We start from the raw sequence: 27,730 nt of genomic DNA on the forward strand, positions 1-27,730 counted from the left end.
CACCCTCTCACATGCATTGACCTGTGGAATGACAGAAATCTGGGGGCAAAGCTCCTCAAATGCTGTTTGCAAAGTGAGTTAAGTCCTTCACACACTCAGTGTAATAGTAAAATACATGCAGCATAGTCTCCACATTTTGTCATTTATTTAATAGTTCCTTTTTCTAGATTTTTTTAATGCTTATATATTCATCTTCGCTTTCTTTTTAAATTAAGAAAAAGGTGGAGGCCCAAGCTTCCTCCTTGTTCATGGGGAAATGCTGCTACCAAGTGACCACTTTCAAGAGAAAAATTATCGTTGACTTGTTTCTTGTGGATTTCTGCTTCCAAGGTTAACCACCAGAAAGAACAGAAGACCCCTTTTATTTCTCCTTACGTTCAGGGAAGCGTGAAGCTGAGTATAGATACCCCAGTAAGGAAGGAAATTTTAGGAGCAAGGGTAGATTGGTGATTTATCTCCTACCCAGAAATACGGGTTGCTAATGCTGCCAAGAAGCAGAGACTTTCTGAAAGCATGGTGATACAGCTGCTCGGTATGAGGGCCTTTGCAGATTGAAGTAAGAAGGAAATTTGAAATCTATGGGAAGAAATTATGTCGGGAGAACTAACCCCACAAAGTACTTGGGAATTATTGCAATTGAAAGGAGAATTTGCTGTTTCTGGATGGTGCCCAATGAACCTTCCAGCTTCTCTCCCTACTTGTTTCTGGAGATCTCATTGCTCCTGTTCTAATTGGGACTCCCTTTCCAGCAGTTACCTTCCTTACGTGTGCTTTGAAACTTCAATTTGAGCCTGAACATGGTTTTAAATGTACAGAACTGGCAGAGCTACCTAAGACTTCTTTTTCCAAAAAGATCTGAATACTGGTTAGGTTTGTTGAAAGGAAAGGGCAATTGGATTTTAAGCGTTCCAGACTCCTCTTTCCAAATAAAACAGAGGGCTTCAGAAAACAGCTCAAGAAGTGCTTTGCCATCTCAAAGTGATGCAATGACTGGCTCTATGATTGTTTCAGAGCGGTATGGCAGCTCTAATAAAAAAAAATAAAGCAATGTGCCTTCTTCAGATAATGTTCTTCAGGTCAGTGGTCCCCATGCTGTCACCCACCCGTGACAAACTGCAGGTCTGTAAGGCTCATTGGAGCCCACTGAGTCTGATGCAGTGTATTAAATATACAGAAAAGAATGACACAATGGGTATAATGCTTGACATCTATGAGTTTCGTTTATTTCACTTGAAAATTATCTCTTGAAAATGGAAAGTGATTACATACATTTCTAGCAGAATCCCCAACCAGTTTTTAGCAAATGTCAGTACCAGCTGGTGCCACTAATTCTTCCCTAAAGGCCTGGGAAACTCTGCTATTCTGTATTCATTTACTAATTGATCTGGCAAAGTAAAAAGCTCTCATTGTTTCCAGAAAATGAACTGTATCAGCTCAGAACTTACTTTCCTTTATAATTGATCTGTTTCTTCTCCCTGTGTAGTCATTAAGCCTGTGTTTTACCTTTGCTATAGTACTTTCCTAGCATTTGGGCATTCTTATAGTTCTTTTCTTTTATTAGACACAGATTTTCCATAAAATTTTGTCTAGTCCCCGTGTTATCCTTTTTGTCTGTGGATACAACATCTGGCTAGGGAAACTGCTATTTTTGTCTTCTTCCTTTTGGTTTGCACACCTGTTTGAGCATTGGATTGTGTGCCAAATTTGCTCTTTTTTCATTGTGATACCAATTGCTTCCAGTCATTATTTCAGTCCTAAAATATTTAGAAATGAGGAAATGTCTAAGATTTCTTCCATATGCAGTTGAGTGTGGGAGTTTTGGTGTTGCCTTTGCATGTTTTCTGTGATGGTCAAAATTATATACATTAGGATAATGGTGACACAAGCTTACATTGTTTTAACATGTCATGGCCCGTCCCATAATTGAACAGGAATCATAGAATGGTTTGGGTTGGAAGAGACCTTTAAAATCATGTAGTTCCAACTCCCCTGCTACAGGCAGCTCCCTATAGACCGGATTGCCCAAAGCCCCATCCAGTCTGGCCTTGAATGCTTCCAGAGAGGGGGCTTTCACAGCCTCACTGGGTAACCATTTCCAGTGTCTCAGAACCATCACAGTAAAGAATTTCTTCCTGATGACTAGTCTAAATCTACCCTCTTCCATTTTAAAACCATTTCCTCTCATCCTTTCACTACCTGCCTGCCACTATAAAAAGTCCCTCCCCAGCTTTCCTGTTGGCCCCCTTCAGGTTCTGAGGACCATTGTAAAGTCTTCTTGGACCTTCTCCAGGCTGAAGAGCCCAAGCTCTCTCAAGCTGTCCCATTTCTAACTCACTGGCAATTCTGTGGTAACCCTAAACAGGCATAATTTCTGCTTCCAACAGTAATTGTGGCTGTGTTTTACTTGTCCTGTGCAAGTAGTGGGCCCACTTATGGTAGCAATTTTAAGCGTGTACATATGCGTTTGCAGGACCAGGGTTGCAGTCAGTGTACAGTAAAGGGATACACTGCTATAACCTACTGATGCAACTTGCTGCAGGGGACATGCTTTAGCAGGAGGGGTTGAACTTAATGATCCCCTGAGGTACCTCCCAGCTCCTACTATTGTGATCATGCAGATTCCATCTCATGATGCTCACAGCTACTGTTAGGAGCCAGCAAGGAGAGGGTGCTGCCATTTGCCTTAAGGCATCTCTTCTACACTGTGAAAATCCTTATTATGCCAACAGATGTATCCTCGGGTTACACACATACTGATCTACATGACTTTGCTATGTGCCTGCAAACCAGAAATGTGTTTTCTGATTACATCAGTGTTTCTGCATTCCTGCTTTCCTCTTTGTAGGAGGTGTACTGGAGAGGTTGCATTTGTATATTATATTGCATATAAGTTGTAACAGATTTCCATACCTGCAGAAATTTCCACAAAATTGCATGTTATTTCCAGCCTGTGCTAATGATGATCATAAAGTTGTTTTTCTTCACTGAATTTGATATTTCCGTAAAACATTTAGCAGTTAAGATATGCTGAAATGATAGAGCAAATTCTGCTCATAATCTTCACTATAGTAATTCGCAAATAATTTGTTTGTCATGCAAGCTAATGGATTTGTGACATGTCTTAATCATAAACCACATAATGCATCTTATGGACATAAAACACCACCACTTGAGAAATGCAAAAATAGAAAACAAATTGTTCAAGATCAGTAAGAAATTCATATCCCATGATGGCTCTTTATTACCTTTTCTAGCATAAGGAAAAATCTAGTTCCTAAAACTTTTGTTATGTAAGTGAGAAAGACTCTGTCCAGTGCATCACTGTCATTTGGCCATGCATAGTCCAATGAAAAAAAAGTATTAACAAAATCACTCCATTTTATATATCATTGTACTTACTGTACAGTTCTTGTCACTCCACAGATATAATATCTAACTGGCTGTTGCTGAATGCATTCTTTTGTCAGCAGATTTCTCTCAGTTGTTCATATGAATGTTTGTTTTTACTTTCCTTTCTTTAGAAGTAGGAATACCAACATTTAAAATCAGGAATGCTAGTTGGATTTTTCCCCCAGGTTTACCTTTTGGTTGACTTTTTTTCTATCTTAGCATGAAAAGACTTCCCAGAATGTAGTTCAGCCTGTAAGGAGCTGTACTTACTGCTCACAGTGTTTAGTGAAAATAAACCATCCTGAACTTAGTCTAAAAGCATCCAGCAAGTGTGTGTCTACTTAGTTTTCATATCCATAAACTGGTGCAATGTTTTTAGATATACCGAAATCAGTTCAGTACTTTGTATCAGAGCAATTTGCATCACTGTTGGATTATATTTTCTTTCTGAAGAATTTCTCTAACAAAAGAAATATGTTGTTCAGCAAGTGTCTATGATCAGGGCAATTTAATAAAAAGCAAACTAATTGCTTGAAGCAGAATGTGTCATGCAGTAATTTCCAAAGAACTAACCACATTAACACAGAAAATACTGGGACTGTTGTTACTTTAGTGAGTCTGGCTTTATTGAGTGCTTCTTCCCTACCTGCTGCCCTTAACTTTGTCTGATTACAAAACCATGTTCAGCCTTCTCAAAGGCAAACAGCCAGCAAATAATAAAAAGGAAACATCAACAGAAACATTTAAAATGTAAAACGTGAGAAAAACACCATAAATATAAAACAAATTTGATAATGACCTCACTGGACTCTCCAAAAGGTGAAATAACTGAATCTGTGACATTGCAGTTGGGAAAGTCAGAGGAATAATGTCAGTTTTAGTGAAATCTCAGTGAAGAGGGCACCTTTCTAGCTGATACCACATCCTATGAGAAGCTGGGTTCTTACTGCTTATTCTGAGCATCAGGAAAAACAGACTGTTCATAAAGTGTAATTGGCTGTGACTCAGATAAACAGACTATGAAAAAACATAAAACTGAGATTGCAAATTTGTCCTAAATGTTATTGCCTGACAAAACCTTTGTCAAATTAATCACTCTACATTCATAATACACCGCTTTACGCATCATAGCTTTTCTGGATTTGCATTTCTTAATTGTGTTAGGCAAATTACAGGTTTCCAGGAGCCTAATTGGTGAATAATGACTCTTTAGAAGGCATGGAAATGACTCAAAGGGAATTTGTGGCAGAAAATGTTTGAGGTCCTATCACTTCTAATTTGAAAGTCTGTCTATGATTGTTTTTTTGCTAAACTAGTACAACTCGCCAAGTCAGCATAATTACCTGTTGTAAACAGACTACGTGGGAGAAAAAGCAGAGACAGCATCTCTACTACAAACAATTAGAAACAAATTACATGAGGGTATCTTGGCAGTGTTCAGGTTGGTATACATCTTAACAGTCTTGGAGCAATCTAAATGAAATTAAGGTTGTTTTAACTTGGCCTACAAGTGACCTTACAGAGTTTAGCTAATCTGTTTCGACATTCACAAGTGACTGAATTTTCTCGTGAATCCCTAAAGCAGATGCCTATCTACCTGTGTGTGACTTATTAGAATTCTGTGAATGGACTTTGGAAACTGTTGGCAATAAAACAGGTGAATAGAAAGCCTTGTACTTTAGAAATCGTAGGAGCTACACATGCAAACTCTCAGCAGCAATATGTTAAGTGATGCAGGAGCCCGCTGGTAGTGTATTACTTGTTGCTATGAGTTAGGCCCAACCTTTCACACTTCAAGATTTTTACCCCCCAGATTTTACCCATGGTACTCTCTGAATATTATGCTGTACACTGGTAACAGTACACTTGAATCAAGGCTTCAGGTCAAATTTGATCAGTACTGTACTGCCTGCTTAAGAACTAATATAACTACAATATTAGTTGTACTAAAAGTAAAATAAAAGTAAAAAAAAAAAAACTGGAAAGTAAATTAAATTTCCAGTTTCATGCCACGAGACATATCCAAGTTACCGTATCCATGGAAATGGTGCAAGCAACAATGGGGTATCGTTTGGTGTGTTTAAAATGAGGCATTTAAGAATAGAACTAAAGAATTTGTATGTACTGTTAATAACTGTGAGAGGTCTGCTTTAACTAAGAGATTAAACCCACTTAGTACAGTAAATTTAATAAATTTAAATGAATGTCTCCATCAGTGTGGTTAAGTGTCAGTGTGACAAGTGATATTGGTTGCAAGGCATGCAGTTGAGATAGAGACATCCTAAGTTTTCAGCTCTAGGTTTCTGCCATAACAAACAATCTCATTTTCAAGTCACATTTATACAGTTGCCAAGTCAGTCTTCAATCCATGACAGTCTGTATTGTAAGCAAACACAGGCCTCTTTGCTTTCCAGTAAGCAACTGGCGTGGTTTGCTTACATACAGACCATTATTTTTACAGATGATTTGAGCACCCAAATATTCATTTAAAATATTTAAATGAATTAAATTAATATTTAAAATAAATGTATTCTGCCAGTAAAATCAAAATCTGTTTTGTAGCAAGTGTATATTCATTATTGATGGTTTTGCTCTGCCTTCTTTAACTCAGTGACACGTTGCTTGGTGAATCACACGATACTTCTTCTGTCTGTTGTTTGATTTTTCTAAACCTCATGTTTTGCTTCTATGCAAAACAGATGTCTATTTTTATTATTAATATTGGCTGTCATCTTTGGATTTTGCTTCTGGTCAGTGCTTGTACTAACAAAGCTCTGCAGATGGGAATGCAAAAGAAGGGTGAAAAGCAGGTAAATACTATGCTCTTTGCTTAGGCATATCAGAGTCTGAAAATACATTTCTGGACACAAATTTCATTGTGAAAGAAAAAGGAAACATGAATTGAGGCCATTCATGGTAAAAGCAGATTATATTTGATCTCTCTTTTTTTTTTTTCTTTGAAAAAACAAAGGAAACAAGAAAATAGATTACAAATTAAAAATTCAGAAAACAGTTAGAATCCAAAATGTATTAAAGAAATATAATTTAAAATCCCATGAAAATTAGATGATTGACCCATGATCTGAAGGCATAGAGTTGTGGCAACAATACCAGTGTCCATGAATACATGTTATTGTTTACATCAGACACAATATTAGAATGAATTTCACACAGTGGTAGAGATTCTATAGATTAATCTCTCTCTTTCCAGAACCAATGTGGATACAGCTTTAATACCCTTTTAAGTATACGTTTCTACATGTCAGACAAATAAGTTTTGATGTTCCTTCTTGAATCTTATGTTTCACACAATTCTGCTGCACAAAACAGAGTGTATGTTCTTGATTTATAAAGGTTTTGTAGTGCTAGTTTAGACCACTGCCATTTCTATGTCCACAGGTTTGTGTGGTTGTGGTTGCATGAGATACTGACCATACAGAGTGAATGAAAAACGCAAGGAATAAAAGAGCAACAAAGAATCTATAAAAATGACTATTTTCTACCCCTGTGGTTGTGGTTTTTTTGTTTGTTTGTTTGTTTTAATATATTTATGTGCAAATATATGTATGAGCAACTGCAGAATCATGAAACTACTGTGGCTTGTGTAGCTCCAGGGGCTTTCTCCACATGTCACCAGTGAGAGGACCAAAAGGGTCAGACCTCAGTGGATTCTAATTCAGATTTTTTCTGGGCTAGACTAATCAATCATCCTTAGCAAAACATCTCCTAGTGTCTGTAGGCACGGTGCAATAGAGTGGTTTTGGTTGCACAGTGCTAAGGAAATGATTTTTTTCAGCAATTACATTTGGGAATCTACCTGTAGTTGTCAGTATGCCTACATCTGCTCACACAAAGATACCTGCACAAAATTCCAGCTTTTCTGCGATCTGACACAACGGCAAGTACACACTGTAAGCTCTAAGGAAATGGAAAATAATTAAGACATATCTATCTTGTGAAGACTTCTCTAGGGCAACCATTTCTTTTGCTTTTAGAAACATATACAGACCTTTAACAATGCGTGCTTTGAATGCTCTGCCCATTACTTTTTCTGCACAGGATAGGTATTTGCTTCCCTATGTAACATGTAACACCGCAAAACTCATTAGGTAGTATAAAAGTATTACTGTTCAGTCTATAAAAAGATGTGTCCCTGGTGGAAGTAAGCTTAATGATACTGTCAGTACTGGCAATGAAGCATCTGCATGGGTAATTCATCCCAAATGGAAGGCAAGGAGACATGAGGATTTCATTTCAATTACTCCCTATCTGCGGTGAAGGAAATGCAAACTCACCTGGGAGAGCAGCTTGATTTTATTGCAGGACTGTGTCTGTCTAAAGTTCTCTCACAGGAACAGGCCAGTGTATAAATGAATCTTGTGCAATGCAGTTTGCTCAGAAAGAGTGTGAAGGAATGAACAGTTAATGAGGACAGATAGGAACTGATCAGTGATGAGGTTGCAGGGCAAAATAACAGACCACTTGATGAGCCTTGTGTTTGTTTTTATAGCAAAGGAAATCTGTTTGGATTGGTGTTTTTTGTTTGATTGGTTGGTTGGGGGTTTTTTTGTTTGTTTTTGTGTGTATGTGGTTTTTTTGTGATCTTGAAATAAGGTTTAAGTTTCCCCTTTCCCTCAGTGTTTGATTACTTGTGGGGACATTTCAAAATGCATGAGTGTAATTGAAAAGACGGCCTGATGGGAGTCATTAAACATGCTTGACAGGAACTGGGGGGCTGTTAGGAAGAGAGAATCTATGGAGAGGGTGTTTGTATGCAAGTATGGGACAGTGCTAGGTTTTAACTTAATCTGAGCAGTGGTATGCATGGTGTTACCAATGCAGAACACTAGGAAGGGTTCTGAGAAAACTCTTAGGTTATGACATTTTCAGATTGGAAATGCAAGGGATGGCAGGATGGTATGTTTTCATAAATGCTGGCAGTCATCCGGGCCCAGCCGACATCCTGTTTAATGTATGGAGCTATTGCTAACTTTTGGAATTCCCATGAATTCTCAGAGGAAGTGATAAACCCCTACCTGTGAAATTTAAGCTCATTGTTCTTACTTACACTGTAATTGCACCTCGAGGCTCTAATTTGCATAACATGCTCTTATACAGCATTTCGTCTGGAACTTATTGCCCTCTGCAGAATCTAAGAGGTCATATTTTATGCGTTTAATTACTAATGAAACTTAATCGACAACTTTCAATTGTACTAGTGTTGAGAACACTCTGCATCTTACAGATGTTACCTTTGTAATGACAGTATTACACTGAATTCCCTAAATATGAACAAGTTTGATATATAATTTGATGAGTACGTTCTTTTTCTTCATTATCATTTAGTTACTTAGCAACACTTTATTTTCTGCCAAATTAGTTATTTCTTTAGTAAAATGATTTGCAGTGTTGTATTAAGGTTTTTGATTAGAACTCCAGACTTGGATCTAAATCAATTCAAAAGTGGTTAGACATCATTTACTGGTATAGCTGCTGTATTACGTTTGAAATATTAGTGGTTTCAACCTAGATCCAAGTGGAAAATATGCCTACATCAAAAAAAGGCACATGCACCATTATTCATAACAAATGATTGATTGAGAAAAGTAAAACACCAACTAACCATAATAGCCGCTGTATTGTCAGTATTATGAAGTTGGAAGGCAAAATACTTCAGACTGGTGTGAAGCTGTGAGACCTATGCTTATGTGAGTACAAGTCTAAAGTAAAGAAGAATTATTGCTTTTAAGCTTTTGGAAATGGCATAGTTCACATTCCATACAGGTATTACTGGTTGGCAGTATATTCTGTTAGCACAAAGTCAATGTAAACATAGGCAACAGCTAATGCTTTGCTCTGCTTAATATTTTTATCTATGTAAAATAAAGCATTTTTTTTAGCCTTATCCTATAATCAAGCTTAACATGAATCCAGCAAACTACTGTGATTTTTTGTTTGCTTGCTTGTTACAGTCTACACAGTAAAAAAATGAGGCCCAGCACAACTCAAATAGTTCCAACTGAGTCTTTAAAATGCAGTTTTCAACATTATTTTCACACAGCTAGGACAGAAATACACACACACACCAAAATCTAAATGAGTACAGACTTTCAAGCACACATATAATTAATAACAAGTTCCTTATGCTGTTATACACACCGTTATGATCCCCCAAGACATCTTCACAAAGTCATCAAATACCTTGAGTTGGAAGGGACCCACAGGGATCATCAAAGTTCGCCTACATTGTTGTTATCTGTTATTAACTGTTGTTATCAGACCTTGATAGGCCTCTAGTTCCAGCTCTGCCATATACTAGAGCTCAGCCGTCTTTGTGAATGTCTACCATCTTTGACACATTTGTGACAACTTAGTGCATGTTACCTTCCTTGTGGCATTTTCCAGAGACTACTCTTGGTATAAAGCTGCATTCTACAGTTTCTGTCAGGTAAACAGTAACCTTCTCATGAAGTGTTTATTAGTAGTTCCCAAATCTCCCCAGTCATAGCTGGCTTTTTTGGTTGACTGTGTTTGTAGCATCTACACATCAGTGACACCAAAATCACTGAAACAGCTTATGTTTCAGTTCACGTACAATTGTTTAGTTTTCCACTAAACAAGATGTCAGTGCTGGACAGTTTGTCTTGCACTGGGGCTTTTGTTTGATACAGAGCTATTGTGTTCAATCAGATCTTTATTAGAAATGTTCTTTTGGGTATAATAGGGGATAGTGAGAATGGAGAAGGCATAAGACAAATAAAACTTAAGCAAGCATCTTTTGCTCTACTTTTCCAACATATTTTCTGTAACAGATAACATAATTTCCTACTAAAGTTTATCAGCTTTACTTGAATATTAGAATTCAACTAAGCTATCCGGTTATTCTGCATACTGACTAAACTTGAAAAGCAGTATCTGTCAAATATGGTTTCCACTTTTTCCTTCTCTAGCTATGCTAAAAAAAAAAATTAAAAAAAAAAGTGAATGAATCACATTCCAGCCATCATGCACCTTCCCAGGCATCAGCAATACAAACCACATTGTGTTCCTTTCTTCCATTATCATTCCATTTGTGGATGTCTCTCCTGTAGCGTTTTTTTGACTGGTTTGTAAATTTGAGCTCAATATGAAAGAAGAAAAGAATGTCTGAAGTTCTGCTAGCTCTTATGGGCGGTCAGGTACAGGAAAGAAAGTGGGTAGAGCCATTCCCACAGCAGCAGCTGGTGGGGCAAGCGATACTTGCACACTGGCATGTCAATCAGCAAGCACATAATTCCAGGCTTACCACAGTAAGCTCTGTCTCCTGTCCCATGGGTGTATCAAAGACCACGTAGATGTAGCTGGAAAAGAAAAGAAGAATGTTCTAAGAAACAAAAGTCGGAAGGTTATCCTAGCACTGTGCAAACAAAATGATCCAGTTGGTTCAACATGCAGCAGTCAGCCTGGTATAAAAGAACAACAGAAGTAAACAGTGCAATAGTGTGTGCTTGGAGCATCAGAAATTGCAGGCAACAGAGGCTTATCATAATTGGGGAAATCTGCAGAGGCTCAGAAGCCAGTATCTTTTTTTTAACAGGAGTTTCAACAGTTTCAGCCTAAACATCTTCCAGGTCCCTAACAGGCCAGCAGCCACTAAAACACTTTAAGGCAGAACAAAACTATAAATATCAAAGGAGATATAGGTTGTGCTGCAATGTTTGTAATTATACACATATGAAAAGATTAGACCAAAAGAACAGAGGAGAACAACTGACAGAAGTGTATCTCTGGACTAGGAAGATAGAGAATGAAAATGGTGATAGACAAGTCTTTAATAAATTTTTCTAATTGCCCTCCAGGTGACTACAGGACAATAATTATAGGAAGCACTTATGTGTAAACACATTTGCTTTAATTATGTTGTAACTTCCCTTTTAGTCAGGCACAGCTGGTTGAATGATGGGAGCTGAAAATGTATTTTATTTGACCTGAAGCTTGTATTTTGCAAAGTAATGAGTCATCCAAATGCTATTTCTAGTATTTAACAACTATTTAAAACATCCTGAACCTTACAAGAACTTCATTAGCATTCTTCCTTCTGAAGACATTCACTATTCCAAGTCAAAAGCGTCCCTCTCCTTTGAAACTCATGTTAGAAAGGGACAGCTTTTTTGCAGCTGTACACCCATAACTTTGAAATCAGATATTTCACACGAGGCCAAAAGCATTACATAGAATTATGTTTTGGTACAACTGTAAGCTTTTGACCAAACTGTATTTTCAACTTTACCGTCATCTGGAAAAGAAAGGTAGTTTTATGAATGACAGGCGGTTGGTAGAATACTTGCAGCAGGTTATGCCATTATCCCTCCTAAACTAGAACAGCTTCTTTTTCACATGGGTTTCTTTTCCACTGTAAAACTTCAGTTATTCTGAAAAGACCCGTTGTATTTAAAATTTCTATATTTACGTTGCCTTGTGCCAATTCTCATTCGGGCCTTTTTAATTACTCAAATATCAAGACAAATTTTAAACGTAGCAGGTGAGCTTGTATATAAAAAAGTCCCTGTGATCTAAGTGTTCCACCGCCTGCACAAAATATTTTGTCCTCATCCTTGGCAAAGCAAAATTCAATTTAGCTTTTGCAACCAAGAAGCTCTTGCTGCAAAAGGATGGTGTAAATACATAACTGCAATAAGGACCACTTCTTTGCAGGCTGGGTTTCATAAGTAACATGGTAAGTCAACATATCTACTGTGCCATGATGCAGCCAAGCAGCATTGTATTCTCTTTAATGTCTTTAAGAACTGCGTGATACTTTTCAGCAGGGATTTTTCCTGGCTGCTACTAAAATATCCCCTTTTCCTAAGGAAATACACTAGGCAACATATCATCCGGTTGCGGTTTCCAGAAGCAGTTGTTTCAGTGGAACTGTATGAATTTAAGGAGTTTGGTTCTGTTTCATTTGAGGTAACGAGCCCTATGTATCTGGGAAAGAGGAGGGTCCTCCAGGAAGGCAACTACCAGCACTGAAGTTCTGTTATTTCAGTCATTAGAGGAACCATTATGAGAAGTATATCTAAGGTCAAGTTCTAAATTTTTAGAGTGACTTTAATGGGATCAATTGAGTCATTTACATCACTGCGGGCAGCTGAGATCAGAACCTGGACCTTTGCCTATGAAATACAGCAGGGAATTGGGGAAAATCTGTGTTAAATATAGAATAAGTTAACAGCAAAGTTCTGGTTATGTCATCACAAACCAGGGAGTAAGCCATGGGTGGAATCTGATAATTCTCAAGTAGCACATCTGTGAATTAATTACCAGGTTCCACCAATGAAGGCAAAGGGGATGATCTAAGTCCCATGACTCACCAAGTTTTTATTCGTGTTTATAATATGCCATTTCTAGTGATGAGCGCCTGGCTCAGCACAGCAGTGAGCACTGAAGTCCTGCTTTTCTCCTTTATTCTTAGGCAGGTATGCTGAGGACAGTTGTACAAAAAATAATACAAAAATACATTTATATATATCAAACAATAACAGGGTAAAAGGAAACGCATAGTTACATTTCCTGCTCTGGCAAATAGAAAGAATATTGGCTGTGTGTGTAGGCCAGTCTGCTTTGCTCTTACTACGTTTGTAGTTAGCAAGCTAAAAATAACAGTTCAGAAAGCTGTTCTTTAAACACAAAGTTTTCTGGCCTCGGGCATAACCAGGAAGAGCAGTGGAATGCACATCTTGAGCTGCAAGCTTTCTTGTTACTGACAGCCTTGACTGGAAGGTAAGAAGAAACACAGTCTCCACCTAGGAGACTGGAATTTTCATGTGTTGAAAATGCAGTTATAGTGTTATCACAGGATAACGTTACAGTCACTTGGGTCTGTTTTACCCAAGGAGCACAGCACTGCCCCTCTGCTCCCTATGAGCTGCTCTGGGCCTCATACATCCTCATGTATGTATGGCCTCAAACTCCTCATACATCTTGCCCTCCAGACCCTTCCCCATCTTTGTAGCCCTTCATAATGGATCTCATTTGAATATAGATTTCTGTTAATTTCCCCAAAAACGTTCTGTTGCCTTGCTCCCTATTATCTGATCCAACCTAGTGCTGCAATTAGGAGCTCTGTAGAACAGAGGAGGAAGAGGGGAGCCATGGCTCACAGCTGTCCCTCTGAGTCACAGTCTCCTGGCCCTGCTGCACAGCCCTCACTCTAATTCTTTGCTGTCTCTGCTATGTAAACTCTGCTCTGTGTCATGACTGACTTTGAAGGAATGGTCTCCTTTGATTTTTCAGCTGCATTTAACTTTATAAAGCTAATATCTTCTTGGGCTTATACTTGTGTGTACAATGTCTGTCTCCAAAAGGTTAAATGACAGCCTGATCTGAAAGGAGGAGAAAAGGGCATGTCTAGCAGCCCCTACCTTGACTGAAGATAACTGCAGATGAGCCTTCAACTAAAGTCATCCCCTCAGCGCATCCTTAATTGACTTAATTTTATGGTCTCAATACTCACAGAGACTGCATAACAAGTGCTAAAAATATATCATTTCCTAATGGTATAACAAATTTGATTTTAACTACTGTATATTTGGATTAATGTATTCACTACACTCAAGTTTAAATATCTGTGAATGTTCTGTATTTTTTCCCTAAGGGAAGAACGCTTCCTCCAGCTCTCACAGCTCTGCTTTTCACTGAGCATCCTGACTAGGCCGCGTAAGCTGTGTTTGCAGCTCCTGAGTGATATCAGTATTTTCTGAAGTGCAGTGTTATAGGTAGCATGTTATCTTCCAAGGCCTCTTTACTTGGAAGTCAGCAGATATTTTATTGGCAGAAGCCTACTTTTGTTTTAACAAAAGGGGAAGGAAAAAAAAAAAAGAGGGACGTTTTGTCAGTCCTATAGAGAAAGAAGGCCAAGCTTTGGGATGTCTGATGAGGTTGTCTTCAAATATCTTCAGCTGCACTAAGGCGATGACTAACAGGGTTTGGTATGGCTAACAGGCACCGTCATAAGGCACAGCTAGAAAATCAAAGGCTGTGCTCTCCTGCTGTCTGCTCATACCCATGGTCTCTAGGGAGATAAGCTCTGATGCATCTGTGTAATGATACATCTTTTTCTCCACCTGCAAGAATCTGAATTCTAGACTCTTCTATTGGGTTCTCTGGTTCTGCTTGCTGACACTCACCTGCTCGGGAGCGGTCCCCTGATGCTCTAGTTTCTACCTGCATCCATGGTGCTTCCATTAAGAGGACATTGTATCTTGTTTGCCACTCAGCAGTAGGTGGGTTGAGGCAAAACTGCATTACGAATCCAGTTTTGGTGTCTTATATGTGGGGAAAAAGCAGGAGTAAAAACAAAAATATCTGAATGGAGAATGCTTTTAAAGGGAATGGCATTTCAGGACATGAAGGTTTCAAAGTTTCTTCAGTGTAAGGTTTGGAGGTGCTTTTTTTGTTCTGTTTTGGTTTGGTTTTGACAAGAGCTTGAGTTAACATGCTGTAAAGTTACTCTGATTTCAAAAGAAGGCATTCTACTTTGGGAGTTAAACTTGGTAGGTTCTGCAATGCAGATATACATTTTATTGATACCACTTTCCAGTGCGGACAAGCCCTTAGGTAGCATATTGACATCAACAAATTCACTTTTGTTTCCGTGTTCTCCCTGCTTCAGTGCTGTCAAGTACAGAGGGATGGTTACTTCTGAATAACTCAGTGAAAATTTTAGTGGGGACATTTCTGTTCATGTTAGATTGCACAGCATCAATTTGAATCGACAAAAATTGAGGTTCTGCTATGATAGCATGATTTTGTTTTTTCTCTCTAGAACAAGAATGCTGAGTGCTGTTATGAGCCGAATGACATTTGTGTAGATACCCAGGCAAGCAAAATTCAGATGCACTCAAGGTGAGTGAAGGACATGCGCCAACATTAAACATCTAATAGGGGAACTGTTAATTCTGTCATTGTGCTGCCTCTTACGATATGGTAAAGCTGATATTAGATTTTTTTTTCATTAGAGAGGCTATTCCAGCTGCCTTTATCATGCAGAGCCAAATATTCCAAGGTCCAAAAATATTCCTGTGCTCTGCGGAAAACATGAGGAAACAGTGCTCAGGGCTGTGGGGAGCAGAGTGGCAAGGGCAAACCAAACCTTCAGTGCTAGTCAGCTTGTAAAAATGATATGAAAACGTTAATCGGGGAGGAAAACCAACCAGCGTGGGGTTAGCGGGGCTGAGCCAGGGCTTCTGAGGTGCAGCAGCCACATGCCTTCATCTGGGTGGCTGGTTAAGAGTTAATGCATTAGAAAAACTAGTTTGAAAAAGTTGTTCCTGCCGGGATGACTCATGTTAGACAGGTCAGACCTGCATATTCACTTCATTTTAGTGTAATCACGCATGAATGTAAGTTTCTGCTTGCTTCAGTGTCTTTCAGGACTAGGGGGAAGTTGTATTTTGCAAGTGCAGCACATTCGTGCATCATCCCAAAGGTTTAAGAAATGATAGAACTTTGAGAAGGAGCATTCCTTGCATTTGCCACAGTCTTAACCAGAATTGGAGGGTTTGGGATTGGGGTCTGCTTTGCGGCTGAAAACAAATCCGGTACACTCATACCTTCCAGATGTTTGCGGTGATTTCAGAAATGCTTACAACTATCGATAGCTCTGGGAGGGAGAAGCGGGACCCGCCGGCGGCCCGGGCTGCCCTTCGCAGCCAGGCTGGGGACGATGGCAGCAGCGGGAGCCGCGCTGAGCCGCCCCGGGGGCTTCGCACCGCTCGGCTGGGGCCGGCTGGGGGCTGCCCGGCACCCCGGGACCCTTGGGGCGGGGGGCCCGGACAGGAGGTGAGGTGCGGAGAGTCCGGTGGGACTGGAAATGAGGGAGCCACAAGTAGCTGCGGGGAGCTTGGGAGGGACCGGGGCGGGGGCTCGGGGCCGGGGTCCCCCTGCCCGCGGCGGGGAGGGGAGTGGCGGGCAGGGGAGGGAGGCAGGGAGGGAGCGGCCCGGCAGCGCCGGAGGGGGCGGGCGGAGGGCGCCTCGCGGCCGGCTGCGCGCGGAGGGGCGCGGGGGAAGCGGCCCGGCCCGTCCCGCTGGCGGCGGCGCTGCGCCGGGGCGCCCCGTGTCGCCCCACCATGGGCACCGGCTCCGGGACGGGCCGGCAGCGGCGCCCCGGCGCGGGGCCGGAGGCGGGCCGAGGGTGCTGTGACCCCCGGCGCGGCCCTGCCCACCCGGCCGGCACCGGCCCCGGCTCCAGCACCGGCACCAGCGCCGGGCAGGGCGGCCCGAGCCGCCTGTCCCGCGGCAGCAGCTGGAGTTGTCGAAGTTGGTGGTGGCCGCGATGAGCGCGGCTCCTCTCCGCTCCCCCGCCCGGCGCGGCCCCTGACGGCTCCTGCCCCCGCCTCGCAGGCTGCTGGGTTTGGTCTCGGGTGCCTTTTTTTTTTTGTGTGTGTGTGTATGTTTTTCTTCTTTTTTTGTTATTTTTCTCCTCGGTCTCGCTCTCGCTCCAGCCAAGGTGAATGGCCCGCGGTGGGTGTAGCTGGCCTCAGCGGCTCCGCAAGGGGAAGATGCTGGCGGTGGGGGTGCTGGCCGGCCTCTCGGTGCTCAGCCTCCTCACCTACGGCTACCTGTCCTGGGACAGCCTCGGACGCGGCCCCGCAGAGGCGCCGGCTGCGCTGGGAGAGGAGCGGGGGGTCGGCGCCCTCAGCTCGCAGCCGCACATCGTCTTCATTCTGGCTGACGATCAGGGCTTCAGAGACGTAGGGTACCACGGCTCGGAGATCAGGACGCCCACTCTGGACAAGCTAGCCGCCGAAGGGGTTAAACTGGAGAACTATTATGTTCAGCCTATGTGCACACCATCCAGAAGCCAATTTATCACTGGAAAGTAAGTTTACTGCTTCATTCTTCAACTCTCAGGCTTAAACGCCATTCCGTTTGAAAAGAACCCGGGTCTCTTGGGTCGATCCCAGTCAGGTACGCCTCTGCCTTACCCTGTAGGCAGAAGGGTGCTTTTCTGATTCACTTAAAAACCTCGAGCAAAGTGGACTTTCTTATATGTGTGAAATAGTGAGATAAAAGTCGCGTTCTGAGGGCCAATAAGAATTCAGCACTGTGAGCTGCCCTAGCAGAGTGTTGTGATACATGTACAGTTACTGCATTGCTGACATATGTGCTAGTTGTCAAGTAATGCTGCTGGTACTGCAAAGTGATCAGCTTAGGATTTGTTGTCCAGTTTTGGTGTGACTTTGAGGAGGGCTGCTTGCGAGGGAAGTGGAGGTGTGAGGTTTCCTCTCACACCCTGCAGCTGCACATTGGCTCTGGGTCACACTGAATCTCACCTTAAAGCAATTTCCCTCTGGGGGTTTCATTGGATTTATGGGATGGTTCCACAGTGCCGCATGGGTGGATGAATGCAAGAGCTCAAAACTCTTAGGATCCTCTGGGCTGTGGAATCCCTCTTATCATAATGCAGCCACCACTTTGCAAACATCTGAAGCCCCTGAAATAGGGGTGATGGTACGGGTGAGTATTGTGTAACTTGCTGCCTTTGGTAGTTTGTGTGTCCCTGTGTTCTGTTAAGCAAACAACCCAACCTCAGGGCTTTTTACATGAGAAAGTTACTAAGATTTAAGGAGAGGGGCCGACAGCAACAGGAATTTGAGCTGTAGGAATAGTTCCCAAAGAACTCCAAATGTGGACACATTTACTCTGGAACAAGAATGCCTTGTTTCTGTTTAGCTTAACTCGCTCTGACAGGAACGGGGAACTCTTGAAAGAACAAAAAATGGAACGAGAGGAAAAAAGTCATTTAGTTTATTTTCTGATTTCTTTAAATATAAACAGGAACAAAGTGATGTTAATACTGCTGGTAAAAGAAACACATGTTTAAAGAAAGCAACTGGCCTGGTGTCTTGCATCTCCATATGGTAGAGCTGGAGATAATTCCCGGTCTCGCTCTGGTTCCAGACATGCTGGATAAGTGAGATCTGCACGGAGGACAGACACGATATCTAGAGCAAGGCTTATCATGGTTTTTCCTCTGCCCCTCCATGTATGGACAACCCTAGAGTTGTTTTGAAACACCTACTTGCTTGTTCACAAGCACACAGTTGCACTACAGCAACTGAATTAGCATCTAACATAGAAAATTAGTACCAGGAAAGCTTATAATGCATCCTGGTTGTCTTTAAAGCCATGCAGCAGCTGGGAGTGAGGACCAGCGCCAGCAGCGTGTAGCCAGCCAGCTTTCTGAGGACCGTGGTTTGGGAAGCGGTGCTTTACAGAGGGAATGTTGTGCTGCAAAATGACTCAGTCAGCGGTCAGAGGAATGGGAGAACTGGGTTCCCGGGGAGCCCGGGTACTGTGTTGGCTCTTGGAGGCTGCGGAGGTTGTCTTTATGCTAAGTTGAATGAAAATAAAGGAAGGAATAGCAATACCTCACTTTAATTATGTTGATCCTCCATTGCAGAGTGTTTACTGTGTAAATACATGGTAGCAGTCAGTAGGCATGTTCTATGGAACCCACTTAGTTCATCAGCTTGTCAGGCGGAAATAATTCTGACAATCTGCCTACTTTGGTTTTGGAACCCTCTATAGGAAAAAATAAATTTGCTTATACTTCATCTTTGTTTTCTCAGTCTGCTGTTCTGAAACCCATTGAACATTTTTTTGGTGTTTTTCTACTTTGGGGATAAAAGCAGCAGAGAGAAAAGATTGCACGACTGAGAAATAAGGGAGGAAATGGTGACAGATTAATAGGTTTGGGTAAACTATTAACAAGGCAGATCCAGAGGGATGCAGTCTCTTATGGCTGAAGATAAATGCTGGTGATAACTACTCTGAATGCAGAGGTACCTTAATTAAAAGGCCAAGAGTCAGAAGCATTTAATCCAGAAGTGCTGTTATTTCTTGAATTCCAGAATGTGTTAGTTCAAGGCTATTTGTTCGCTGAAGGCCCACCTGGATGCTCCGTGCCTCCCAATGCACACAGTGTGCGTAGCGTGTTCCAAACGGTACCTGATTGATCTGTGAAAAACAGAGGGACCTGTGTAAACCAGAGTCATTAGGGAGCCCTGGCTCAAGTTGCCAAGTGGAAGTTAGACTTCAGGCAAAGAGACTTTGAATGCTCCAAATTCTTTGTAGGTCTCCAGGCAGTCCCTCTAAGGTTTACACTAGTAAAGAGACCCTTTTTTGGTAGCTCTCCTATGCTAGTGAATGACTGTGGGGGAGAAGGTTAAAGAAGTAAAGTTAATACCTTCTCATTTCTTTTTTCTTTCCATGCTGCCCACAGTACTGCAGCTGGTAAGTCTGTCGTTCTCACCATTGCCTCTGTTTATGTTCTCGTGTCCAGTGCTTGACTCTTTGGCCTCCTTTAAATTCTTGCTCTCTCCCACTGTTACCTGTCAAATTCCCATATGCTAAGAGTGAGGCTGGGTTCCACAGCTTTTATTTCACGCTGCATTTAAAGGCACAGGGAGGGGGCTGCAGCTGAGCTGAGTGTTGGGAGTAGGGAAGAAATGTGTGAGCCAGTGGGCTGGCTGCCACGTGTGATGTGCTGTCCCGGCAGGCTGAGCTGGGGCCACAACAGGGAGGGGAGTGAAGCGACTCTTGGGAAGCAGTGCAGCCCTTGCTCTGCAGCTGCACAAGTGACCTGGTTGAGAGTTTGCTCCTCCTTGAGCTATCCTGGGATTGCCATAGTTCCTGCCTGGGCTCCTGCAGCTGGCTTGAGAATTTGACAGCCAGTGCTCTCTGAAGACTTTCTGCTATTGCTGTGCACTGGTTTCAGCAGGGCAGTGGGCTGCGTATGCTCAAGAAGTGTTGAACAGGTGATAGATTGTAGAAAATCTGTAGGCAAGTTTGAATGTAAGTCATCTTCCAGACCAGTTCTGTTGCATGACAAAGTATTCTTTTTAGCTTCTTCATTAAAAGTAATAGACATGTCTCAATAAGGAAAGTAATTCCAGCAGAATAGCTTGGGATGCCTAGCTTTAAACTAATGCTGGGATGAAGACTCTTGTAGGGTCACTAAATGAGATACAGGAGGCTGATAAACTCTGAGACTACTTTTTAACTCATCCTCATCTTTTGAAGGAAATGAAAAATTTCTAAACACATTATTTTATTGGAATTTACATAGAAGAACACAAAAAGTAAGGATTGTAGCCAGGTTATAATCAGGTAGTAGGAAAAGCCTGCAAGAACACAGAATGGTGCTCAGCCTGGGCACAGGCTGATGGGTGATTAAACATTTCTTGAGTTAGCTGTTGTATCTCTGTGCTTAATGGCCTTGATGACTTCTTATTCCCATAGACCGCTTTTGTCAGTAGTGTTTCAGATGATCTTGATTTCTTGAACACTACAGGGCTATATAGCATACAAAGAAAATCTAAGATTATGTGTGAAGTTTTTTGTTCACCTGTAAGAGTTGTCTGAGGTGTGATAGAATGTACATTATTAATCTGTTGTGGTACAGTTAGATGTGGTATTGCTTATTTAGATAGTTTCTTACATTATCACACACAGTCCTGACCAGCAGTAGCGATCAACTAGGACTGTTACGTGCTCTGGAATCCTTTTGGGCCACAGGAAGGCTTCTGACATACACAAGAGCATGGGGATCTGTGTTTGTAGAAACTGGTACACAGCCAGGGTTACAGATCACTAAAGAATCTGAACTGCCTTTTACAATGAATACTTATGAATCATGGAAGCGCTGTGCTAATCTCAGGACTAGGCTCTGCATGAGGGATGGAATGTGGAGATGGAAGATGTTGAGAAATGTTGAAGGTCTGGGGAAATAAATCCCTTTTCCCCTGGGATAAAATGAGATACAGAGAACTTGCTTATTCAGAGGAGACAGAAATAGACTGTAATAATTTTATATGAGTTTGATAACTGTATAAATAATGCATACATACACATATGTATATATTACTTGTTAGTATGCGTTCTCATCCAGGCAAGACTGTGTAGCTGTATGTCATTCACCATTAAAAATGGCAATATCTCAGCAAACTAAGAGTTATTTTGACAAATAGAATAGAAGAAAGTTTAAAATGTTTGTAATTGAAAGCAGTGCAGCTGACTTGGAAGCAAAGAGAAATACTTTTGTCTGTGGGTTCAGACTCTTGATGCATCTTCTGCCTCCTGGGTGCACTGGGAGTGATCTTCTCAGCTGTTTGGTTGCTCTGAGCAGGATCCAGTACGACCATCTGTGACTGAGAAGTTGTCTTCTGTGTCCTGAGCTGGAGGATCTCAAAGACCTGAGATCTGTGCACTTTGGTGCCCTGTGTGAGCCCTGAACCAGTTGGGCACTGGTGAACTATCAAGTAGAGGAAGAACCCCAGGCCAGATATTCTCAGACCTCCTTGCAAGAGGTGAACTTCAAAGCAGACGAGTGCTTGGCAGGCCCATGACCACAGCACACTGGCCTGGTCCCAGCACAGAGACCCTGATGGTTTCCACTGGTGTTCTGCTATCAGCACATTCATAAAAGGTTTATTGTTATAGAGGAAGAAATGCTGTGAGTAACACAGTGTTACATTTGTAACTAATAAAGAAGGAAGGAAGGATTGCAAATTGTCCGCCCAGAATGTCAAGAGATGGCCTTGTACTGTGTCTGCTCTGATGTAAAGAGATTTGGCAGTCAATGGTCTTGAGTGTAATTTTGGTCATTGTTTTCATTAAGAACCTAGACAGTAAAATTAAATGTGCTGATTAAATGTGTGGCAAAAAAGGAAATACCAAGATTTAAGAGGCAGAGGGTGAGCAGGTATCTCAAAAAGATAACTTTAGAGGAAAGATCAGAAGGGATGGGATACATCTTCACTAATTAAGATCAAGGCTTTAAGGCAAAGAGGAAGAGGATCATGGGCTATCGGTATCATAGTGAATGGTACTACAGTTGAATGGCTTTCCTCCGTAAGAAAAACTTCTTGTTAGGTAGTAGGGAGAACTTTCAGATGGTAATGATTGTGAAACCCTGAACAGCTTGCTTTAGGAAATTGCTGAGTTTCTTTGTTGGCAGTCATTAAGAACAGACAAGACAAATATGTCAGGAATGACATATTGTAGCTGAATTTGTCTTGGGGAAAAGGTTGAACTGGATGGCTTCTCTTCCAGTTCATATTCTTCTTTGGCTCATTTGAGGTACATATTAACTACAGAAGGTGTTTTGCAGGAGAGTGATAGCAAAATATTTTTAAAACAACACACTGCAAATAATTTCTGTTTTCAGTCAGAGATAAAATGGGCTGTGTGAAAGTTCAGTTTTCTTCCAGAAATTGCTTTATTTTTTCCATATTCTGATTTTCTCTGAAAATTTTCAAGATTTTTCCCCTCAGGCCTTTATAACTCTTGTGGTATGTGATCATTTATTCCTGCTGACTTCTTTCTTGACAGTTTGTGGGACTGCTGCCAAACATGTTGAGGTATCTTTTTCCATGTTCTTGTTATACATCTTGCACTTAGGATGACATTGTCCATGTATATGCAGCATACAGAGAGAACGAATAAATAATTGAATGTTAGGACTTCCTTTTCTTGTTTCATTCTCCCTCAGTGCTCTCCTGTGTTCTTTCTGCAGAAGATTAGATCCAGTTACTGAAATGCTCCCATAGCCTTCAGCTGAAAGTTAAACTCCAAGCCTGCTCATATCATTGTAATTACTAATGTGCTATAAAAAGAAACATTTGGAGGAAAGAGCAGGAAGGGAAACTGCTTATGAACAATAAAGATTAAATAAAAATTATAATAATAACATGAAAGGAATAGCAAAGTTTAGTGCAGGTTTTGGTAACTTTTCCTTGCGCTGCTTTCAGGAAACATTTCTTATGCATTTTTTAAGCATATCATTTAATACTTTTGGTTCACTACATGAATGAATATGAGGCAAACATAGCATTATCTGGTGTGTGATTAACTAGATAGTGGCAACAGATTAGCTTTTCTCACTGTCCAGTGTATACAAACTGCAGATGTTAAATAACACAGTTGGATATAAATGTACAACCTCTTTGACTGTCAATCAGCAGGACTCTGAGGAGGCTGTTAGAGAGTTGTAAGAGAAAAGAGAAATTATAGTCAAAGTAAACTTAGGCTTCAATTGATTAGGGAATTTTGTTGTCTTCATCATAAGAGCCAAATAATATTTCCAGTACTGTCAGGTTAGGTGGGACTTAAAATTCTGAAAAATTAAAATCAGATGTTCATTGAAGTATTTTTTGCTTGATTTCTCAGATTTATGAGGTAAAGAAGAGAAAGATCAGTCTATCTGTGGTCTTAGTGATACTTATCCTGGTGGCAAAGTCAGACCCGGGGAGTTGTTTTCATTATTGTCTGTGTTTTAGTTCTAGTTTTGATCTTTTCTGTGTTTCTGAGTAATAATCAGTTTTCTATTTGATTTGTTTTATCAGGGTCTCTGAATGTGTTAATGCAATATTATTTTAAAGTAGTTCTTTAAACTTACAAAGTGTTTGATCATTCTTGAATGCAAGTAAAGTAGTCCTCATAAAATTGAGCATATTCTTAAAGTATCTCGTATCCTTATAATAATATTTCACTGATATGTGCACAAACACATGAAGTACATGATCAAATACAATCAGTCAAAAATGTAAACGTTTGTTTAATACTAACACACATCAAAGAAGATGAGCAGGTGAAACCTAAGACATTAGATTTATGGAGATTGTGGTTATCTTTGAATTCTCTTTTTCTGTTTGACAGATTAGTCTAGCTCATGTTTTCACAGAATCACAGAATCGTAGGGGTTGGAAGGGACCTCTAGAGATCATTGAGTCCTGCCCCCCTGCCAAAGCAGGTTCCCTACAGCACGTCACACAGGTAGGCATCCAGGCAGGTCTTGAATATCTCCAGAGAAGGAGACTCCACCACCTCCCTGGGCAGCCTGTTCCAGTGCTCCGTCACACTCACATGTAAAGAAGTTCTTGCGCACATTCATGCAGAACTTCCTACGCTCCAGTTTCTGGCCGTTTCCCTTTGTCCTGTCTCTGCACACTGCTGAAAAGAGTCTGGCCTTGCCACTCTGCCCCCCACACCTCAGATATTTATAGACCTGGATCAGGTCCCCTCTCAGTCTTCTCAAGGCTAAACAGACCCAGTTCCCTAAGTCTCTCCTCATAGGGGAGATGCTCCAGGCCCTTCACCATCTTAGTGGCCCTCTGCTGGACTCTTTCCAAGAGATCCCTGTCATTTTTGTACTGGGGAGCCCAGAAGTGGACACAATATTCCAGATGAGGCCTCACCAGGGCAGAGTAGAGGGGGAGGATCACCTCCTTCGACCTGCTGGACACATTCTTTTTAATGCACCCCAGAATGCCATTGGCCTTTTTGGCTACAAGGGCACACTGCTGGCTCATGGCCAACCTGTCATCTGCCAGGACGCCCAGGTCCCTCTCTGCAGAGCTCCTCTCCAGCAGGTCTTCCCCCAACCTTTTGGGGTTCTGGGAATTTACATATTTTTTTCATGTGCTGTAGCAAATACCTTAATTCACTACCTCCGTCAGAAGTCGGTAGTGCTTTCTCATTAATCCTTAGTTGTAATTCTTTGAGATTTCCCTTTCCTTCCCCTATAGTTTTTGCCTTGATTTGTATTCTTCCACTTTCAGGTTTTCTACCATGAAGTGAATTTACTTTGTTTTAGAATGGGTGTTTAAGAATGAATGAGGTAATTTCACCAACCTTAGATTATTAAATTAATATGCATAGTATGAGATAAACAAACATTCTGCCCATGTTTTCTTATGTAGGATTTGTTTGACTTCTCTGAGACTTTTTGTAACAACTACCCATTTTATTAGTTTCCAGACTTAAAACCCAGAACATCTATTTGGAGACATTAGTGCATGTATGGGAAATCACAGCTTGAACCTCTGATTAATCAGCTGAGGCAAATGTTGGGTCAGCTGTGGGAGCACAGGTGAGAGTAATGTAGCTGTGCTCCCGGAAGGGGTGGACTTCGACTCCACCTCCTCTATGACCTCATTTAAGGGCTGACCACCACTAAGGCAGCATCTCTTGGAGATTGTTCCCCAGTGGAGACTGCCTCAGCTTTCTGGTCAAGGCATTGACATTGGTGAGTTTTCCTTTGCTAATAACCTTTGACTATTTACCACCATCTTGGTTAACATCTTTTTATTAGCCACCCTTACAGTGTGTAAACTGGTTGGCTGAAATGTGAATAGCTCAGAAAGGAATCAAAGTAACACTAATGGTTAACAAATTTTAAATATCAGTATGAAAGATGTTTTAACCATTGAGATTTGGCTGAAATGACTTTTGACATTTTATGGCCTGTGATAAAGTGGAAGAATTTTAAACAGTGAACTTTATTGTACCTGCTGGCTCATAATAAGAAATCAGTAAAACATGTTTCATGATTCTAGTTCAGCTGCATGTGTAACACATTAATTAACTGCGTCAGCTATCAGCTGCCTGTTGATTCAGCCTGTTATCACCACCTTATCAACATGTAGTTTGGGTGGAAAAAAGAAAGAACGCAGTGCTAGAGTTAGAAGATAAGCATGAGATAACTGAATACTTTTTTCTGTGAAATTATGCTCCCGAAGATATTGTAATAGATGACAAGCATGAAAGTAGACATTCATATAGTGTGCTGTGTCCAAAAGACTTTATTTTCAACCTAGGGCAGAAAATGGATGTATTAAGAACCAAATCTGTACCTTTGTTTGGTTGTTTGTTTATATGTTTGAATACCTGGTTCAGTAAGACCTCTGTACCTTGACACCCTTCTCACTGTCTTGACGTGTAGAATTTGAGATAGTTGTTTGTGAACCAAAGATCAGCTGTATCTGACACCTTGGGCACAGATGTCAAAGGAATGGGAAAGGAAGGTTGCTCTGTACTCATGTCACCAGCAAGTGTTGCCTGTGGGGTCCTCACATGTAGAGTGGGAGGAATGTGAGAAAGTGCACAGAGTTAATCATGGTTGTCGTGTGAGACACCAAAAGTGTATTCCCACACCACATGTTGTTGGAAAAAAGCAATTCAGTGCCTCCTTTGAAGGGTCTGTATGAAGTAATAGAATGTATTTGGTTATTAATGCTTACAACCATAAATATAGAAGTGTTTATTCCAGTATCTGGGAGCTATTAAAGATATTGAAAGCAGTACAGTGAAGATCCCACAAACCTTGATTAAAGTCACAAACATCAGCAGACAGTTTTTAGTGTCTTTTGTACATGCTGAATATTCAGGTTATGATTTTGTACAGTGATCCACATGACAAGGATTACTTTAAGATATGATTATTTAGTGCTGTCAAGTTTTCATCCTCAAGTATTTGTTGTACTGTGTCACAGTGTGGTGGCATATGGGCAGTCTTTATGGTGGACAGTGAAAAACTGAAATTTTCCACTGTCAAACATTCCAATGTTGAAAAGATTCAAACATATTGCTTCTAACAATTAAAATACTTGATGTTTCATACTAAAATTTGGTTGGATCAAATAACCTCCATAAATTCCCTCCAGACCCTAAAAGTATTTTATGGTGCTAATTTGCCACAACAAATAATCTTGGAGCAGGGGAAAGGAGCAAATTACTTCAGTGTTGCTTCTCGCCCTGTAGAATTGCTCCTGGTTAAAAAAAATAAAGTATTTGGAGCGTTTAAGTGTTTGGTCTGTAGTCTTCTTAACCAGCCTGAGCGCACTCTCTTCGGAGTCAGCACTATCATGGCCCTAATAAATCTTGTTTTTCCAAGACCACAGCATACTGGTGAGGATACAACAGCACTAAATTTAGTATTATTTCTGAAAGTCTCAGCTGTTCCCTGTACTTTCACCAGACCCACGCAGGAAGTATATACGTTACTAAACATACAGAGGCTTTCATGTGTCAGCTATGTACTTCCTTGAAGCTGCTTTACAATTTGTGAGATTTATTTCTGTCGTCTTTCTTCTTAACCTGATTGTTGCTGCTATTACAGTATGGAATTCTTTTTAGTAGGAAAATGAGAATTTGAGCCCATATATAGAGCTAGAAGGAAGGTAACATTTGGTTAGTTCTTATTTTTGCAACTAGGTGTTTGTGGCCCTTTTACATTGCAGTCTTTTAAGGTGAAAAAGAGTAAGCCTCTATGATGAGCTCAGGAATATTCGGCCATCTTGCTCATACTAGGTGTATATTCTGTCCATGATGCAGCCTTATGAAAAGATTAAGAGTTTAGGTAATACTGTTTGGCACTATTATAGCCTTGTTGAGTCTTTACTGCGTCACAGATTATTTTTTTACAACCCTTGGCAGTAATGTATTTCCCACAGTGAAACCTCGTGTAGCATCTCTCTTGGAGTCTGAAGGTTTTCTGTTGATTTCAGCATTTAGT

The 27,730-nt window shown here is 41.0% G+C and overlaps 1 protein-coding gene across 4 annotated transcripts in view; it reads left to right on the forward strand.

Moving 5' to 3' along the window:
* The window catches only part of ARSJ (arylsulfatase family member J), a 180,922-nt gene that overhangs the window by 125,497 nt on the left and 27,695 nt on the right, over nt 1–27,730 (forward strand). For 3 of the 4 annotated variants that reach the window (XM_032444043.1, XM_032444040.1, XM_032444041.1), the window contains exon 6: nt 15,197–15,276. In XM_032444043.1, the coding sequence (XP_032299934.1) occupies nt 15,266–15,276 (11 nt within the window). In that variant the 5' untranslated portion in view covers nt 15,197–15,265. Of the gene's footprint in view, nt 1–15,196; nt 15,277–15,769; nt 15,972–16,874; nt 17,252–27,730 lie in introns of those variants that run through there. The other variant, XM_015861943.2, reaches the window with a different exon arrangement.

Source organism: Coturnix japonica, chromosome 4, assembly GCF_001577835.2.
Source record: "Coturnix japonica isolate 7356 chromosome 4, Coturnix japonica 2.1, whole genome shotgun sequence".
Classification (NCBI taxonomy): Eukaryota; Metazoa; Chordata; class Aves; order Galliformes; family Phasianidae; genus Coturnix; species Coturnix japonica.